This window comes from Rhinolophus sinicus, chromosome 8 (assembly GCF_057876585.1).
Source record: "Rhinolophus sinicus isolate RSI-liver-muscle chromosome 8, RSI-T2T, whole genome shotgun sequence".
Taxonomy (NCBI): Eukaryota; Metazoa; Chordata; class Mammalia; order Chiroptera; family Rhinolophidae; genus Rhinolophus; species Rhinolophus sinicus.
The window spans coordinates 50,615,539-50,635,243 of NC_142508.1; the positions used below are offsets into that span (position 1 = coordinate 50,615,539).

General features: G+C 44.9%; 2 protein-coding genes and 1 long non-coding RNA gene across 7 annotated transcripts in view; 1 reads left to right on the forward strand and 2 right to left on the reverse strand.

Annotated features, from left to right (window-relative positions):
- Nucleotides 1-601: 601 nt before the first annotated feature.
- MAP1LC3B (microtubule associated protein 1 light chain 3 beta) lies at nucleotides 602-10,715 on the reverse strand. The gene is made up of 4 exons (XM_019742661.3): nucleotides 10,487-10,715; nucleotides 5,981-6,036; nucleotides 3,007-3,113; nucleotides 602-2,389 (listed from the first exon to the last, which is right to left on the reverse strand). Exons 1-4 carry the CDS (start codon nucleotides 10,524-10,526, stop codon nucleotides 2,215-2,217), a joined length of 378 nt encoding a protein of 125 aa, XP_019598220.1. The 5' UTR covers nucleotides 10,527-10,715; the 3' UTR covers nucleotides 602-2,214.
- Nucleotides 10,716-14,839: 4,124 nt separating this feature from the next.
- On the reverse strand, nucleotides 14,840-18,309 carry LOC148757580 (uncharacterized). Its single transcript, XR_016022020.1, has 2 exons — nucleotides 17,595-18,309; nucleotides 14,840-17,512 (listed from the first exon to the last, which is right to left on the reverse strand). It is a non-coding gene; the product is annotated as an uncharacterized LOC148757580 (long non-coding RNA).
- Nucleotides 18,310-18,354: 45 nt separating this feature from the next.
- The window catches only part of FBXO31 (F-box protein 31), a 34,595-nt gene continuing 33,244 nt past the window's right edge, over nucleotides 18,355-19,705 (forward strand). For 3 of the 5 annotated variants that reach the window (XM_074314471.2, XM_074314472.2, XM_074314473.2), the window contains exon 1: nucleotides 18,633-18,767. Coding sequence is in view for 2 of the 5 variants with exons in the window: in XM_074314469.2 (XP_074170570.1) it covers nucleotides 18,419-18,767 (349 nt within the window). In the remaining 3 variants the exon portion in view is untranslated. Of the gene's footprint in view, nucleotides 18,768-19,705 lie in introns of all 5 variants that reach the window. The other 2 variants (XM_074314469.2, XM_074314470.2) reach the window with 2 other exon arrangements.

Genomic DNA, 19,705 nt, shown 5'->3' on the forward strand with positions numbered 1-19,705 from the left:
CCAGGCCTCTGAAGATGGGGGACGTACACATCTGCTGAAAAAGGAATCAGGGAAGCAGAGCATTTCCTCAGCTTGCTCCCTATAGTCTTTCAGAAATGTTTCAGTGCCTACTTCAATTTGAGTTGGGTCCAGAGTTTTCGAATGAGGAACACTGGCCACTATGTGGCTTGTGTGTGTACTGTTATCTTTACCTGTGAGGCAGCTCTAGTCACCGGACTAGGTACCATAAGCCACATAATGTCTTCTTGGCCACACAACACACATACCTTTGTGTTTTACTTTGGTGTTCCTTTAGAGATTTTCAAATGTTTATTCCTACAAAACACCTAGGTCCCACATCCATCCTCACATTTTGTGGCCTGTCTATAAGTTCTCAAGAGAAGTTTCATAAGGACAAGACCAGGTGGCCAGACCTTGACCAATGTGAGGAAGGCAGGCAAAGACCTTCGGAGGTGGGTGTCCCTCCACCTGGCTGCTCCCCCAGCACAGGGAAACCAGCCGGAATGCTCCTCGTTAGGAAGGATGTTACTTGGCTTTGGGTAGTACAGACAGTATGCAGGATTGCAAGTCTCAAATACTGATCCATTAAATTGAGCGTGGATGAGTTTTTAGTTGTGCCTTTATTCACCTTAGTTCATTAAAAATGTACTTGTTTTAAAGATCCTATATAGAATGACGACCATAATGTGGGTATGTCACCCCCTCAGCATGGTATTTTTGTTTTTTTAAAAAGCAGAATCTCTTATAGGAATCTTATTGATCACACAGTAGTTACAAGTGTCAGATATAATGACGTATACAATCTAAACAAGACAGGCTGATTAAGAATGTACATAATGTAAAAATACACATATTAAAAGTTCGGCATGTGGACAGATGCATGCAGCGGGAGGAGTGGGTGATGGGAGGTTGGTGGTCGAGGGCCCCCTTAGCCCTCCATTACAGTAAATAACTTCCACTAACCGGTAACAGGTGTCCACACACATCTAATGTAGAAGGGCAAATCATGAGCTGCTACATGTAGTCCAAAGTGGTCTGTGATCTTCACGAAAGTGGTCTGTGATACCTTCATGAAACTAGTAACTAGTGAACCTCATGCAGGTAGTAAGAAGCACTGGTTATTTGTTCTAGTTAGACTTGGGAAATGTGGAACTTTTGATATACCTGTGAAGAGAGTATGTCTCCTTTTACTATGTTTTCTTCACAACTGACATGCACTTAAAGTGGGGGGATTTCGATGGTGGTTTGACCTACCAGCGATAACTGAAATACTCTTAAAATAAATGTGGTTAACTTTTTAATAATATATTTTAGCTACATACTTAAAACATGGATCACCTATAGCTTTAAGCCAAAAGGCAGAGGAAGTGCATCTGAATTTTAATGCTTTTAGTTTCAGGATTCTGTAGTTTCTACTGTCCTAAAGAATGAAACTGATACAACTGTTTATTTACCAAAGCAGGCACTGGTTTGTGCTCTTAGATCAGAGAATATCCAAAACAGAAGAAATGTCACTCTTTTTTTCTTTGGACCTTTTGAGATACCAAAATTATAAATTATTCAAGGTTCCTATTGAGCAGTGGTGTTTTTCTTTGTGTTTCTATCTAGAGAATAAACCAAATAAAAACTTCCTCATGCTGCAAGAGCGTTGACTTGGGGTATACTTAGAAATCAGGAAACTTGAACAGCAGTTCAGTTTTCTTATACAGCCCCACTTACCCTGCTTTTTGCCAACTATTATGGCAAATGCATTTTGGGGGTGGAGGAGGCTATGCTTGATCCTCTTACGGAAATTTCCCTAGTTGAGTAGAAACCCTCTATAAAAAGTTGGCAGGTTCTGTAAACCTAGAGAAGAGACTTCAAATCTCTGAATGCTCAAATTGCAAGTTCCTATTGGGGACAGAGCATAAAATAACTTGAAGGTCTATTTTATTGGTAACTTAGAATGCAAAGTATTTTATTTTTAAACTTCTAAATTTGAAAACAAGACAGCCTAGGTTAAATAATAATAAGTTTTCCAAAGCTGAATGTGCTCATTTGGAGCTCATTTTTCTGCTTGAAGTACAAAAACAACTTTCTAAAACTCCTAGGCAGGAACACTATCGTTTTGATGATCTGTGATTAGATGAACTGATCGATCTCAGTTGGTAACATCCCTTTTTTCCCCCTTGTTAAGGGTTTAAAAATTTTTAGAACAGATGCATTTTTCTAGTCTTACACCGACAATTTCATTCCAAAGGTCTCCTGAGAGGCGTATACCATATACAGGAATCCGTCTTCGTCCTTCTCACTTTCGTACACTTCCGAAATGGGCGTGGAAACGCTCACCATGCTGTGTCCATTCACTAACAGGAAGAAGGCTTGATTAGCATTGAGCTGTAAGCGCCTTCTGTTGAAAGAAAACAATGTGAAGAAATATTGATGACATCAACAAGTAGGGAGCATGTGTAAAAATACAACCCACCCTGATCAGTTTAAAAGTATGAAGATTTTGTAAATGCTGCTTCTGGCAAAATAAAGTGCATACATTACTGATGATAACTAATATTTCTTCCCACAAAGCACGGGGCATTTTCTATGATTATATTCATGATCAATATTAGTGATAATCCTTGATAACTTATTCTTACTACCTCCCTGTAGCCAGTTTTAAACTAGTATGCTGTGCAAGAGCCATTAGCATCTAATGTAAGAAAAAAAACAGTTCAAAATACAAATTACAAACTAAGATCTAAGCTGGTGCAATTGACTACCATTCTGCCAAGTCTACATTCTTTTTTTCTTTTTTTTTTTAATCTGCTATATGAAACATAACTTTTCTGATTAATGGACAACATCTACACTGGATGTTATGATGAAAGAATCAGAAGAGACATGAGATCAAGCAGGTAAGAAATACATCCTATAGTTTTATTAAGCTTGCATAGATTTTAAGCAGAACTAAAGGTTTATCTGTAAGTCTGATCATGAGAAGTTCCCAAAGGAAAAAAAAAGGTGATTAAATACCTAATTATCTTGATGAGTTCACTCATGTTGACATGATCAGGTACAAGAAACTTGGTTTTATCCAGGACAGGAAGCTGCTTCTCACCCTTGTATCGTTCTATTATCACCTAGAAAAGCCAGAAAAGTGATTTAAAAATAGCCATAACAATGAAAAATAGATAAAATACTTCCTATGTTGTAAATGGCACGTGCCAAAATGAGGTTTAAAATAGCACTTTTGTTAGTTTCCTCATACCTCTCCTGTGAAGAGTGATCATTTATTAGCTTTGACTTTATCCCTTACAAAATATACACAAAAGACAAAGTGGCTGCCTCCAGGGAGGTGAGCAGGGTGGCTGCAGGGTGGAGAAAGAAACAACTATGTACTTTTTTGTTACTTGGAACCATGAAAATATACTACGTAGTCAGAAAAAGACCCTAAAAGAACAGAAGCTGGGCAGCAGCTTAAATTGTAATGATCTCAGTCTCTATATCAATCCTAATACCACTATTTAATGTGACATGACAGGAACCTTCATCAAAGTGTAAGACTTTAATTACGGTAATGGACTTAATGGCTTTTTATACTAGAGCCATGTTTCTCTATTTGACATGAAAAAAATCCTAAGTAAATATCTGACAAGTAGAGACCATGATTAGCTGGTTCTGGAGACAAATATGACACAGAAAGACTTGAAGATTCTTCCGTTTTGATAAAATATTCTTGCTATTTCTTTAACGAGTTTTAAAGTCAAGAACTTTGAACCATGCAGACAACAAAAACAGTTCCACATCATAAATGGGAATCTATTAGCTCCTTGCCATACTTCCTTTCTGTAGAGAAAAAATGTTTTGTATTCTAGTTCTAAGTCACTATAAAAGCTCTGCCCATAGACTGGTGGCTGCCTTTGAGCCTCATTTATCATCTATTTCCTGAGCACCAGACATCCTTCTCCATGTACAGCAACTCTCCCGTCACAACGAGATGATGAGGGATAGGAATGGAAACTCTTTACATGATGTTTCTTTAGAAGAGGGAAAAATGCGTATCTGGATGGGACCTACGTGAGGTTCTAGGTAAGGCCAAGCCAGGCTGTCATCACCTTCCTTGTTACAATGGAACACGTCATCCACAAGGAAGTATCAGTGGGTAGACTACACTTGCCTGGGTTTAAGTGGTAGCAGAAATTAGAGGCAATACAGCAATCATAGATTCTTGGCCCAGGAGGAGGCAGAAGTAGAGTGAGAAGAAAACTAAAGACCTTAGAACCTTTCTGTTAAAGGAACACAACACAGCAGCCTAGAAAGTGCAGGATAAGATGGCCTTGGATACCTGCTCCCAGTTGCTGAGTGTGGTCTGCTTCGGGGGGGGTTGCTGTTCTCAACTGTACAATCACCTATAAATGACTGGTTTCTTTTTCATTTTTACTTTAATTCTTCTCATTTGGGAGAGATGTGTAAGTCATGGGACAAGGCATTTGGCTAGATCTGAAAAGTACCTTCTCGAACATTTCACTTAGATGGTAGGGCTATGCACAGGAGCGAAGGCAAAAACAGCCACTGGGGGAAGGAGACCAGAGGGCCAGGGAGCTGCCTGTGCCTTATCAGTCAGTCAGTCAGTCTGTCCATCTGTCCGTCCGTCTGTCCATCCTATTCTCAATGTGAGGGCCTGTGACAGTCTGCTTCTCAAACTTGTTCAGGGTGTCACAAGCACATATGTGGAAGTACAAATGTGTGATTTCTGCAAAAAACGGAAACTACTAGCAGAAAAGGTTTCTTAACGTACATAAGTCATAGTGACATTTCAAAAGGAGGCTGTGGAACATATCCTGGCAGACTGTTGGGCTATTTGTTTCTAATGGCTAGCCCCTGTTAGCAAAGAGACAGCAGGTCCTCTAAAGTGAAGAAAAACCTTAAAATTAAGGAAATTCCCCAGAAGGTTGACACCAAGCCATATGTTGACCCTAAGTGCAAGGACAGATTGTGAAATTTCAAACCAGTCCAAGGAAAACAATATGTCTTGTACTGTAGAATCCTAGTTGTGAAAATGCTGAGCAGACCTGTCTTACTCTGTTTTCTGTGCAGCTTACAGCCCTAACCCATGGATCTTTTCTCTCCTTTCCCCTCACTTCAGTATGAGATGACCAATCAGAAAGCCAAACATGTAAGCTTCCACAGAATTGAGCAGTGGAGTCTCCTTATAAGTGGTCTGTAGAATTTGTAGGAGGTAACAACCTTGTACCCAGAATTGTGCAAATCTTTCCAACAACCACATGGGATGGGATTCTCTTCCCATTTTACAGATGAGGATGTGAAAGCTCCTCGTAGAATTTTAGTAACTAGCCCAAGATCACTTAGTAACCTTGAACTTAGGGCCTGAATTCGGCCTCCGCCCCAAATCAAAAGTTCTTTTGACCATCTCTCTCTAGACTTAGTGCCTCAGCAGAAACTATTAAAGGTCCACCACCAAAGGATTCCAGGCAGAGGACACTGTTGGCAGGACACAGCAACAACCATCTGAGGCCTGCTCCATCTCCTGCAAAGAAGCGAAATGTAAGGGACTCTCTGGGGCATCAAAAGGCAGGCAGCCTGGAATGTCCTGAGAGCCACTCATTTTCCCACAGCAGTAGCCTTTGCTTTCTTTAGAAGAGGGTGGATATTTTCTTCCACCGATAAAATACTAACAGTTCTAACCCTTCTATCCCTGCCCCCATAAATGCATTTGATTTCTGAGGTAACATTAAAGTAGCAAACTCAAACTGAGGAGCTAGGATACGATTAAAAAACTAGATCAAGATGTCGCAATTCATGAAAAAAAAAAAAAGATGTTGCAATTCTAGGTCATGAAACTGACACATAATTTCATGTCTGAAGAATCCTGTAGAAACCCCTGTCAGGTAGCTGTACACAGCAGCACTGCATTACAGTTGTACTTAAGCCGTGCTCTCTTCTTCGTATATTAACCACAGAAACCAAGGTACCGAAGATTACCCACCGGGATTTTGGTTGGATGCTGCTCTCGGATAAGTCGGACATCTTCCACTCTTTGTTCTGCAATGAAAGGAAGAGACATAGGCATTGTTAAGGACCCAAATGCAGCTTCTTGCCTGCAGTTTTGCTGGTGACTCCCATATCTGAATTCACCTTTCCTTAGCTGTAGCAGAAGAAAGCAGTAAACACATCTTTCCCAGAACTGAGAGAAACCAAGAACTAACACTTCAAATCTGGCAAAAGTTGGTATGTAAAGCCAAAGGCAATTATATGGAAACCAACATGCAATTACATGGCTCCATCAGGTGATATGACATAAGACCAGGGATACAGAATTCCTAGTTTCAAGGGCTTGGGAACCCAAGTTTGTAGTCCTATGTAATCAGCAGATGAACTGCATGGCATTACCAATGTCCTCCAAGGACTCCTACTGCCCATCAACTTTTGTGAATTTTCCACAGTGTAACTTGGTATAGAAATCCATTATAAACCATAGGTTCTTCAATGCAATTTTCTCTTATTACTTACAGCTGTTTAATGATATAGTGCTTAAAAGAAACTGCCCAAGAAAAAGGTATATGGAAAAAAGAATACCCTATTTGAGTTTTAACTAGTTTTGCTCAGTGCCCAAAACAAAAGTTTAAAAGACAAAATCTACTGTTTATATATATTTTCAACAGTTGTACTAGGCAATGTGGGGGAATACAGGGGAAAAAAAAAGCCAAGTCCAATTCTCAATAAGGTGACACTATAATTGGAGGGACATGTCACATATAAAAGAATACATGAACATATATGATTAAGATGACATTAATTAAAATCTTCCAAAAAATTAACAAAATCCCCTTGATTTACTATGATAGGATTCATTGTCATGGTGTTTGCAAATAAATGATCAATGTCATGAACTTCCTGAGAAAGTGCTTACACTGGTGGCTCCAGAAAAAAGATGCCATGCCCTATATAAATATGGATTTATTCTAACATCATTGCCAATTTAGTTTGGATTTTTAAAAAAAAACCAAACATTTTATTTCTTCATAAAAGTATGGAAATAATTTCTATATTCAAATATGAACATGTAAGTTTTATTTCTATTTTCCCATCCAACATTTCTAAATCAGCTTCTAAGATAAATTACTAAATAGAAACATATTTACTATAGACAAAGATGATTGCAAACTCATGGATATCTACCAGTGCACATTTCTATTCAAGACATGTGGATAAAGATAAATTTAGCTATTGTTAATAGTAAACTTAACCTAGCGGTTTTCACCTGTGATATTGTGATTTACAAGAAATATGTATTTGGTGCTCAGAGAGCTCCCAAAACCCTTGGAATTTCCTAAGTTATATGAGTTATAAAGATGTCATTATTCATAACAAGTCCCTTTCAATGACACCTGAGTTTATGTTAATGAAGTGATTTGGGGAAAGCATCACAGGGTGGGGGCTGGTGGCCAGGGGAACCAACCACTAGAGGGTTGGAACTTTCAGCCCCTGACCACCAAAGAGAGAGGGGCTGGAGGTTGAATTACAACGATGGCCAATGCTTTAATTAGTCATGGCTATGTAATGAAGCTTCCATACACACCCAAAAGGACGGAGTTTGAGAGCTTCCAGGTGGCACACACCAAACATGGAGACAGAAGCTCCTGTGCTTGGGACTCTTCAAGACCTCACCCTATGTATATCTAGGCCTGTTCATTTGTATCCTTTTAATATCCCTTGTAATTATCCAATAACCTAGTAAGTAAACGGTTTTCCTGAGTTCTGTGAGCCACTTTAGCAATTCAATCAAACAGGAGTGGGTTGTGAGAACATGATTTATAGCCAGTCAGAAACATAGGTAACAACCTACAATTGCAATTAGTGGTTGAATTGATAGAGGGGGAGGGGCACTTCTGTGGGACTGACCCCTTAACCTGTTGGATCTGAGGGTATCACCAGGTAGACAGTGCTAGAACGGAATTAAATTGTAGGACACCCAGCTGAACTGCTCGATGTGTGGAAAATCCACACGTCGCGTCAGAAGTGAAGCAGTGTTTAGTGGAGTACTGTGAGTGGAGGAGACATTAGGAGGAGTTTTTCCGTTACATCATCCTTTGAACCCTTCTCTATTTCTGAGGATGTCAACTCCTATGTATTCTGGACCAACACATAAACTTCCCCCAAAGCATGCAGACCCTTTCATTATTCATGGAGGAGCTTCAGACCTAAGTCTACCACCGAATCTCAGCAAACTGTGTCTGGGAAACTGTTATTAAATAAACTGGGCAACCTCAGAAGAAAATGGAGTGAAATTATTACATTTGAGAAGACTAAACCCAAAATTGTTTGCTCAAACACAACTTTTGAAGTTCATTATATTTTTCAAAACATCTGCAAGAATACACTACGCCGCCTGAACTCAGAGTGTTGATCTACTGCCTGTAGTTGGAAATGATGGCTACCTACCGGAGGATGGAGGAATTCACGTCAGAAGGTTAGAAGCACAAGTCCATCCTCTGCCACTAGGTGGACCATGATCTTCACCTCGCTGGACTCCACCCAGTTTCCTCCGCTACAGAAGGAAGGGGTTGTTTTCCATAGGCCCTAAGATCCATTTATTTCAACCCTCTCGATCCTGGTAGAAGACATCAGCAGAGCTATACTCAATTTTAAATTGAATCTAAACTCACTTGGAAAGAGGAAGAAGTGCTCAAGCTAACCGGGACTGGTCGTCGGTTCTATAAAGAGGTTCTCACCAAAGAATTGATTTCCCTCATTCAGTGCTGCAAATCTCTGAAAACTGTCCGTGCTGTTACCATAATCAGGAGCAACGAAAGGCAGGAGCCATTAAAAGATATTTGATACTTTTCTGCAAAATGACTATTAAAGCGATCTTTAAAGGGGGGAGGGGATAGAAGTGAGCTAAGGGGAAAGCCTAAATGCAATGTATATGAGATATGCTAATGGCAGGGAAAAAAAGCATTCCTGTTTGTTTACCCCCAGGGCCACAGGTTCCCAGTGAATTCCTTCTAATTCATTAGAACATATGTTCTCAAAATAACGTAAATATACTTTAAGCCAAGGAAGGGAACTATAGTTTTGGTCATAAGAAAATGGGCATCTTTCCCACAGAAACGTCCCCAGTGAACTTTCAAATGGCAGACTCAGTGAGGGCAGAAGCCAGACACAGCAAATCTGCTTCAAACGCTGCTTTCAGGGTTGCCCAAAAGCTCAACAACATTAAGAGTTTACTAAGGTCACGAAAGAGAAAATTTCTAACCAAAAAGGATGTCTAAGTCTTGTGAACCAACCAACTCGCAAGAGGCTGTTTGCAGAGATACGCTCCGCAGGCCAACGTGAATTTCCCTTACTGAAGCGTCTCAGGCCCCAGAAACCCCAGTCCTTCACAAGAATGGGATCTAAAACACCTTATCCAAGCTCAAATGAATCCTCACTTCTTTCTAGACTCCAGGAAACGAGACCAAAGTATCACTCCTGGAAGATCACAGCGATTACCACAGGAAAAACCATGTGCCCTGGAAGGAACCTGGTACTTCCCTGCCCCACCTGTACGCCCTGAGCTTCTATAAACAAGTCCTACAAACAGGCGTCCACAGAGGCCACGTTGTTGCTGCAGAATTTGCTTGCTTCGGAGGAGCACCAATCACTGCTGTCTCATCATTATTGTGGAGGAGTAAATATTGTGATAATGTTACTTTCAGTTTCAACCCAACGCCAATAAAGCTAAATCGGGTTTCTCGTCTACAGTGGGAGCGAACTGATTTACTGCTGGTGTGAAAGTTAAGAATGTCCTCGCCCGCCAAGAGGAAAAGCCACCCACCCCAGCTCTCCTGCTACAAACAGGATCAAGATGTCCCCTCCCTGCCGGGTCTACGCTGGTCGGTGCAGGGGGGTAGAAACAGTGCGGATTCAGGGGCTCACTCTTCCTCTCAATTGAGGCACTGACGTTTCTTAAGGGCCCCGGTGCGACCGGGACGACTTACCTGGAGATGATTCACTTGCATCCTAGAGCCACCACTTCAAAGGACCTGTCACAGCCCGGCGTCCGGACCAGCCTCCCCACGAGTCCGACACTTCTTACGTGGGTCTGCGCTTTTGGGAGGGACAGTCACCCCCCTCCCCAGACTGGAGAGCTGACGAGGGGTCAAAGGTGATTCAGCACCTCCGCGCCATCGAACGCGACCTCGCGGAACCAGGTGTGAGCGACCCAGGCCCTGTTTTCGGCCTCCCGCTGCCCCGGGCCCTTCCCGAAAACCCGCGGCCCGTCAGTCGCCCGCTTAGGTCCTCAGCTCCGCGGTCCCTCGGACCCCGAGCCCTCAGCCCTCGTCCTCTCAGCCCCCGAGCCTCAGCGCTCAGCTCTCGGGCCCGGCCCCTTAACCCTGCGACCCGTCAAACTTCAGCCGGGCCCGGCGCCTGGGCCCCGCCGCCCCAGCCCCTTAGTCTTCCTGGGCCCGGCCACCCCCCCATCAGCCCCGGCCCCGCCGGCGGCACCCACCGAAGGTGCGGCGCTGCTTAAAGGTTTTCTCCGACGGCATGGCGCGGGAGGCTGGGCCGCGAGGCGGAGGGTCCCGGCTTCTTCAGGAGGCGGCGGCTACGGACCCGACCGTGGCGACAGCGACTTCCCTTGTGTCTCCTCAGCCCGCAGCCGCGTCAAGTGATCGGCGCACCGCCCCAGGAGGCGGGGCCACGGGCGGGCCGACGCCGCCGCCATAGCGTGCGTGGCGGAAGCGGGCGCCCACGCAGAGCCGGAGGCGGGGTGTGGCCAGAGGCGCGTGCGCAGCAGGGAACACCCCATGCGCATGCACGCGCGGCCGGGGCGGGCGCCCCAGTTGACTGTCTGGGATGGGGATGCTTCCGTGCGGCCTGCGGTAAGGAGCGCGGGCCGGGGCACCGGGCAGTCTCCGCTGCCCCTCGTCCCCGCGGAGACGCGTAGGTGCGACCCCCGGGGTCCCTGCCGCGTGGTGCCGTCCCGCAAAGCCAGCTGCTCTGCGTTAACGCACTAGTTTCCAGCGCCCTGTGCTCGTGGCCCGTAATATTTCTACGTGAAAATAGTGGTTTTGTGCGCCTATCTCACGAGTATCACCGATCTAGGAAATGTTTTTTGTTTTCGTTGGCTTTCCAGATCAAGCACATTGAATTTTTTTTTTTTTTTAAACTAGGAAAAGAACTGCAACTGCGTTGTGTCAGGGTATGTTTAATAGGATGTATCCCTGGAGAAAGTCTAAGGATAATTGTTTCTGTCTTCAGGACTTCGTATTGGGTGAATTCCTCTTTTGACACGATGCTACAGATTAGGTGACTTCTGGATGGCACCTCGAGCTTTGATGGTTTATGTGCACCTGCACGTGACTAGTGGGCCTGCCCAACTTCATTGGTCTGCTGGTTTCATTTAGGGAGAGTTCTCCAGTCTCTCAAATACTGAATCTTACTCCTATTCATACCCCTCAGTCTTTCAACCACTAACTAGCTGAGCAACCTTGAAGAAATAACCATTTTTCTGAGTCTCAGACTCATCTGTAAAAGGACGATAATATTTTAGAACTCCAAGTGTTTTGTGAGGAGCAAATGAAAGTGGCCTGTAAAAAAAAAAAAAAAAAAAAAAAATGGAAAGACAGTGGCCTGTAGAATCTAGATCACTATGCAGTTATCAGTTTAGCTATTGCCCATCTCAGTGTCTGATGAACATACATTTGTATGAAGAGCACTTGATTGTTTGGCTGTTTTTCCTCTTTAATATCTAATAGTTTCAAAGATTTCCAGGCTTTTTTCCCTTTTGAGTTTGTAAAAGCCTTTCTTATGTGCCTGTTTGATAGAGTAATTGAATTGTGCTAATATACATTATTATATAAACATACAAAACGTTTTAACACATTTCTCAAAGCGGTTTTAATAACAGCGGGGATTTCTTTTTTTTATAGAGAAGCAAGTATGTTGTAGATACTTGTATAATTATTCCCCACCACCAAAACAATGTTAGTTGTAGATCTTAATTCTGCCACTGTTCACAAAAGAACAGTGCATTTGTGCATGCTCTTTTTGTCCCAGGTTTTTTTTTCCTGTCACAGTTCTTTACCTTTAAAATCTGATAGTATACCGTTTATAAAGAAGAGCACTTAGACATTCTATCTGGTTTTCAAAGTTTCAAACAAAAAGGTTTTAAACTCCAAGTGCTTTGTACTTGGTTGTTTTGTACTTACTCTGTGAAAATTGAAAAAAAAAAAAAATCCAGTAAGTGCTTATTATGTACCTAGCTTCTGCCAAACACAAAACAATCAGGTCTGAAGGCAAGAGAGTGGATTATGTTGCTTGTTTTTCTGGGTTTTTATGATATTAAGTATTGGCAGGTGAGTGCTATCTTGGCTTAAGTGCTACTTTGTAAGAAATGGACTTTTCCTTCTCTTGCTGGACAACTGTTCCAAATGCAAGAAGAGGGGGAAAAATCAATTATCTGGCATATGGAGGTTGGGGGAGGGGAAGGAGAGTGTCATATTTTCCTGGTCCCGTAGGCATCTATAAACCTTTACCAAATTACCCCAGCCCTTGGGTTCACTGCCATAGCCTCAAGGGATTAGCCTCAAGGGCTGTGCTAGTGACACACAGGGTTATTCTTTGTGATTGTCAAGTACTGAAGTCCACATTTACAGTGGCTGTTAGAGTCCTACTCCTAGCCTTGAATTCCTACTTGATTCTAAAACAACATATCCCTACGTTTCTCAGAAAATCATCAATACAGTTGGTGTATAAAGGTGTCTCGTAAGCATAATCTCCATTTAAGACTAGCAAATTCAAATAAATAATATATAAATTATATTTAAAATGTATGACTTTGCATTCATATACAAATACACATAAATGAAGAAGTAACTTCATTTAACTTTTGAAAGCAAGTGTGCTTGAGTGGATGTGAAATTTTTCATGTGCCCCTAGATTGCAGCTTAATAGAAGTTTGATGTAGTGAACAATATTTAGAGTAGTAAATTAATATTATTCATGAGTTACTTTAAGCTAGTTAATGTAAGCATAGTATGATTTACTTTTAGATGAGTAACATAAATATTTCTTGAAATAATTCATATAAAATAGGAAAGCAAGAACACACCTTTCGTTTTAGTGTTTTCTCCAGGAATCTCATGGTGCTTTTGAACTATCGAATAATCATTCTAGAAAGCCAAGCAGTGTCAGTTTTAAATAACTGTCATCCTATTCCTTTTTTCATAACATGAAAAGACCATAAATGACCATTCTCGTGGGGGAAATAATGTAACTGCTAAAAATTGAATGATGCCCCAGCATTAGTGATGTAACAGCTGTAAATCATGCTGTCTAGCTACTTCTAAGAATCTGTTAAATGGGGCATGAAACATGAACCTGCAGTCCAGAACACATTAGTGTTACGTTTGCCACACTCAACATGGAGGGCAAGCCACACTGAGAATTAGTTCGTCTCCTCAGGCCAGCCTGGCCTGTCCCACCTCGCCTCTTTCTAATTGGAAGAACTATTCCACCCTCGAGGTTCTCTGGGCTACTATTGGCCAGTTGTCCAATCAGTTGTGTGTCATCTTTTTGCTCTTTAGAACAAGTAAATAAACAAGTATTGCTCAAGAGGAGTGCAGGAGCTATTCTCAGAAAGGATTCAGTCAGGAGGATTTTTTAGTTGACATGCAATAGATGTAGCCTGTGGGAGTGTCTTCCTGGTTCCCCTGAGGTTTTGCCAAGAGAGGCACGGTGTTGCGTTGGAGTGCTTCCACTCCCGGTGACGCTCTGCCTCTGGGCTACAACTTCAGAAATCAGCAAACTAGTGCATAAATCACGGATACAACCTAACATTATTTAAGTGAGTGAATAACATCTAATGGAACTGGCTGACATTCCACAGTTTTTGTTTGTTTGTTTGCTTGTTTACTTTTAAACAAATTTCAAAGGATTGCTGTTTTTCCAGCTTTTGCCCATATCCGGGACTGTTAAGGGTTGCAACTGTTCAGACTCGTTTTAAACCATGAACCTTTTGTTTAGCCTTTTATTATTTTCCCTTTTTTCCATTCACCTTGACTGTTTCTGCTGAGCAGTAGGTAAGATGCCACTTTTCACATCTGGATTCTGAGTACCAGCATGGGTAAAGTTAACACAGTTTGCTTAAGTCCAAGAAACAGTACTTTCAGTGACTTTCAAGGCAACCAATTGAAAAACGCCCTGCCCTGTATTCTGCTTATTTCCTTAGATGTTATCAGTGCTTACTAACAAAGAGTTCATTATTGTAGTGTCATAGTGTTAAAACAAATGATCTCTTCTGTCTAGTTTTTCCTCATTTTCGCATGAATGCACCCTCCTTAGTGTCCTTTGTAAAGGATGCAGTTCTATCTATATAAGGGATTGTAAATTTGTTCAAGGACATATAAAGCTTTCAGGGTTCAACATGCCATCGTTCTCAGTTATATGCAGTCGTTCCCTTTTGGTTCCTTTCCACCGACATAGATCACCCAAGCTCTCACAGCCATCCTGTTCTTTCTCTTTGGATGGTCTGCACTAACTCAATCCTTCAACATTTTGGAGAGTTATTGTACACAGCCTTCCTGCTGTCAAGAATATGTGGATCTATCTTTTAACTGTATAGTTGCATAATTCAAATTATGAACAAAGAATAGTTTAACCATTTTTCTAAAGATGTAAATTTAACCAAATTATTTTGTACATTTTAATATACTCTAAGCTCCTCTAGGAGAAAATTATATTTTAGTAATAAGGCCTAGGAGGGAGTAGATAGACTTTTAAAAATAACTGACCAAAATGTAACAGTGGCATGGATCATGCTTTAGAATCTATGGATCAACACAGAACGTAGCACTTAGGCTAGTCAGGTATTCTGTAAATATTTATTGTATTAGTTGATGCATTTCTGCTTGTTGAGATACTTCCTAGCTTGGATGGTGATGGTGGTAACCCACCAGTCTTCTCTAAATCTGTTTGGTTTACGTTCCTCCCTGTTTCTCCTTTTAGTCGGTTTGTTTGTTGTTTTTTTCGTTCAACAAACATTTAGTCAGTAAACATTCACTGATTACATGAAGTGTTAGTATATATATCATGTGACGGGGTTACATCTAGTAAAGCTGGTGCCAAAGGAAGTCACGTGTTTACAATAAAACAATATGATGGTGCTGTAATAAAGGGGCCACCCTTCCTAGAAGGGGGTGCCATTTGAGGACAAGGAGGAAGGGGGCTGGTTTTGATGGCACAGACTGGGGCGATGGGGCTTCCTGGCAGAGGAGACGGCTTGAGCAAAGTGAGATGTAGACAAGGCATGGTGAGTTTTGGCTAAAGAATTTGATGGCTCCCATTGAAAGATGTGTGTGGAGAAGGAGAGGAGGCCAGGCTGGAGGTTAGGACCAGATTGTGAGCTACTTTAATGTGATAAGGAGTCCATGGGGCCATTAAGTACTTTTAATAGAGAAGTGATGGGATGAGTCTGCTTTTGTTTATGTTACTACAGAGGGTGCCAAAAAAATGTACATATATTTTAAGAAAGGAAAACTGTATGAAAATTGTAATACTCAATACATACCGATATCAGAAGATGAATACAAGTCACGTTTGATTTCTGCAATGACAGGAGGTGCTCAAAGTGGTTCCCATCAGCGTCCAGACACTTCTGATGACGGCATAGCGCTTCAGCAACAACTACTGCTTCAGCAGCATTGACCAAAGTGTTCATTTGTATACAGTTTTTTTGGCACCCTTGGTATTTGAAGGAAGACAGTTCTGATAACTGTGGAGGATGGATTGAAAAACCTAGATGCAGGGAGGTCAGTTTGGTGTTGTCTTTCAATTGTGTGGACCTGAGATGGTCAAAATTTGAACTGAGGCATTATTTTGCACTTTGCACTTTCCCATTTATGGGATTCTGTGGACCAGGGTAGGCAGCCCCCTTTTCTGCCTAGAGATTTCCTCATGGTGGTAGTGGATAGCCAGGAATTTGTGGAGGCTAGGCCCAGGGGAACTGGCAGGGTCACTATTTTCTACTTGATTAGCAAAACCCACACTTGACCAGAAACACTGGAGTGGCCCCTCGATTCTTAGCTTCCATTTAGACTGTGGGAAATTCCTCCAGCACTTTTCAGGGCATAGAAGTAGGTCTTGACTAGAAAAGAGTTGGGCCCACCCAATTGTAGAGCTGCTTCTTTAACACCCCTGGCCCTTCTCTCTGGAAACAACTAATAAGTTTCTTGTTCTGAGTTATTTAAGGTTACACCACTGTCACGAGGTGGCTTTACAGATTCTCTAGAACACACGTGCCCTGGAGCACAGTAAACAAGGTAACTAGGGTACAACAATGTTCCCGGAGAGTGGGCTGTTCTCAGTGCGGTGTCCAGGTTCTTGGCGCTTCGAGCAAAGAACTGAATGAGACACAGAAATAAAGCGGTGAAAGAGTAGTTTGTTAGAAGAGACAGTACACTTCAAAGAAATAGAAGTGGACCTGAGCAGTAGAGAATGGCTCAAGGGCCCAAGGTGACATTATTAGGAGAAAAAGTGCACTCCAAAGAGTTTGGAGCGGGCCGAGCAACAGAAGAGGCTCAAAGGGCCCAGACTGGCAAGGACATTTTTCTCTAGAATGGGCTGTTCCTTTCTGGGCATGGGACCACTTGATTGACACCTGTGATTGACAGGAGGCTATTACCTCATCTTTTTAGACTGTGCAGGTGTGAGTGGCCCGTTTAATCTAGTTGGGTATTTTGTACTCATTTGTTTACAATGAAAAGGAGAATTTTGGACAGAGAGGGGAGGTCTTTTGGGCGGTAATGCAGAGACCCGATGCCTATATCTAACTGCCTGCCTGGTTTTCCCCTTTAGAGACGTGATCCCTATAAAATCTCTATGGGAAATTGAGGGACAGGAGGTCTGTGTTTCTGTATCTGCTTCCTGCTGGGCAGGGGCGTAGAGCTGTCCCTACCTATTGGGGGACTCACGGAACTCTTGCCCTATCTGACCTCAGATGAGAGGACAGGGTCTCGAGATCCGAGACCCGCCTGGCTTCTTTGGTTGGGGCTGGCAATCTTGCTGGGGTGTCCTCTGTATCCCCAAGTCCCCGGAATGAGGAAAAATAGCTTTTAATTAATAAATCCGTTAGCTCTGTAGAGCCTGTGGCCATTCAACCAGTCATTCAGGTGGCATCAGTTGTCCAGGAGCTGGGCCCAGAATGGGTTGGAAAGAACATTAGGCTTCAGTGATTACAATCAGCAAATACACTGGCCTGGGGGGTCCGGAATGGCCTGGGGGATGTTGGGAAGTCACAGGCTTTGGAGAGACATTCTGTGATGCAGGCGAGGAGCAATCTTTAGTGTAGGATTCAGAAACTGATCAGAAGAGTAATCAAAGCCAGGGGCTAAGGAGCTAAAAAACTAGGGAAAGGGAGACTTAACATTTCTATAGTGAGGGAGGCTTAAAACTTTTGTAGTGAGGGAGCTCTTCCTTATCAACAAGATCACGGCAGATGACAGGATTCATCACCTCGCACGATCTCCCCTTTTCACTGCAAGGGCAGAAATGAGTGAATGTCACTTTTAAGGTAAAAGCAAGCTGATAGGCACACTTCAGGGTTCTGTTTGGCTCACCTACGTAGTTTAGAGGGCTGTAACCGTTTGCTTCGCTCCACCCACCTAAACAATGGCTTCTCTGCGAAGCAGTCCCGCGGCTCGGCCCTGGAGCCTTCCTCCGAGGGTTCACGGAGGGTGTCCTTGGGAAATCCAAGGGGCCGGTCCTTGCGGCCGTCCTCAGGGGGATGTCCTGGGAGAGGTTCTGGGGGGCTGTCCTCGGGGCCGTCCTTGGCGGGGATGTTCCTCAGAGATGGTCCTGGAGTGGTTCATGGGGAAGGTCCTCCGGCAAGTCCTGGGCTGCGAGTGGTTTCCAGGGAGGTTCTGGGGGGTGGTCCTTCGGGCCTTCCTGGGAGAGGTTTGGGTGGGGGTGTCCTTAGGAGCCATCCGCGGGGCAGCAGACGCACCCGAAGGAGTCCCAGGGTGGGGGGCGACTGCCATGAGCCCCATCCTCTGGACGGTGGTGAGTTCCGCCCTCACACGCCGCACGGAGTCGTTTTGTTGCCCACACACACCTCCTCAGTTGGGAAGGAGCGGCAGTCCAGTGTTTGTGACATTCTTTTCCCGTGTTCGGTCTGGAAGCGGGACTGGAAGCCCTCAGATCTCAGGCGGGCGGAGACCAGGGCCGCCCAGGGATTTCCCCGGCTGGCGGAGAGGGTCCTGCTGATCCCCTCTCCCCAGAGGGCGGGTCTTCCCAGGACGAGACCTCCGCACCTTCCTCCGGGTGGGCGGGGCCGGGCCGGGCCGGCGGCGTGGGGGCGTGGCTCGGCCCTGGTGGGGCGGGGCTGGCTCACGGCTGCGCTTGCGCAAGCCGCGGCGGCGCGGCGGCTGTCACTCGGGCTGGCATGGCGGTGTGCGCTCGCCTCTGCGGCGTGGGCCCGTCGCGGGGATGCCGGCGCCGCCAGCAGCGCCGGGGCCCAGCCGAGACGGCGGCGGCCGACAGCGAGCCGGACACGGACCCAGAGGAGGAGTGCATCGAGGCGGGTGCGGTGGCGCTGTGCGGGGCGGAGGGCGGCCGGGGCGCGGGCCCCTCGCCGCCCCCGCGCTGCTCGCTGCTGGAGCTGCCGCCCGAGCTGCTGGTGGAGATCTTCGCCTCGCTGCCCGGCACCGACCTGCCCAGCCTGGCCCAGGTCTGCACCAAGTTCCGGCGCATCCTGCTCACCGACACCATCTGGAGACGACGTTGCCGCGAGGGTGAGTGCGCCGTAGTGGGGGTCCGGGCATGGGAGGGGGCACTGGCCTGGAGGGGCTTTGGACGGTGGTCGGGGCAGTGGGGGTCCCGGCCTCGGAGGCGGTCGGAGGTCTGCAAGGGCCCTGGACAGGGACCTGCCATAGGTCGGGTGCCCAATGGGCAGGGTCCTGGCTGGGCGGGTGTTTCTGGCCTGAAAAGGGACTCGTGGTCTCAGGTCCCCATGGCCCCTGGACGGGGACTTGCCACAGATCAGGGACTCCAGGGGGCGGACCCAGCTGGGCGGGGGTCCCCGCCACAGATTCGGGGCGCGGCGTCCGGGCGAGGTGGAGTTTCTGGTGGGCATTGGGGTGCTCAGAGAGGGGTGAGGGGTCCCCCAGCTGCGGGGACAGGATGCCTCGAAGCCAAGGGGAGTGATTCGAACTGGGGCGGGGTGCCCCTTTGGGTGCGAGACCCTGGAGGTTTAGGTCGGAGACTTAGCTGACCTCTGTGGGCGCCCACCCCCTTCCCAGCCCTGGGGATGAGGCTTTGGGGAAGCTGAGGAGAGCAATGAGGGTGAGCTTGAGTAGTTAGGGAGCAGAGGGGGCCGAGTGTTTGGAGGGTCTCTTGAGGGGAGGACCAGATCTGTGGACAGTTGGGTGGAGCAGGGCAGTGCTGCAGGCGTTGCTGTCACCCTCAGGGATGCTGGTGGCAGTAGTGAGGGCAGTGAGTAGTTTTGTAACAAATCCCTGGAGGAGTTATTTACTTAATCCCGAGTGCAAGCCTCTCTGGTTTAAACGTTGACAGATCTCTGATGTGCAATAAGCTCTCATAGTTTGGTAAACAGGATAGGTAAGAAACAAATCTGAACAACGCAGAACAGCAGAAGGATGAAAGTAAGAATCATCAGAGAGCCCTACAATCAAAGATAAGCCACCCTTAAAATTTTAGGAAACATCTCTCC

What these genes read in the sequence shown, in the direction of transcription:
- MAP1LC3B (XM_019742661.3), bottom strand. Translation starts at nt 10,526, where the DNA reads ATGCCGTCGGAGAAAACCTTTAAGCAGCGCCGCACCTTCG. An exon ending in AGCATCCAACCAAAATCCCG is followed by an intron (nt 3,114 to 5,980) that starts GTGGGTAATCTT and finishes TGGCTTTTCTAG; the next exon opens with GTGATAATAGAACGATACAA. An exon ending in GAACTCATCAAGATAATTAG is followed by an intron (nt 2,390 to 3,006) that starts GTATTTAATCAC and finishes TTCTTTCAACAG; the next exon opens with AAGGCGCTTACAGCTCAATG.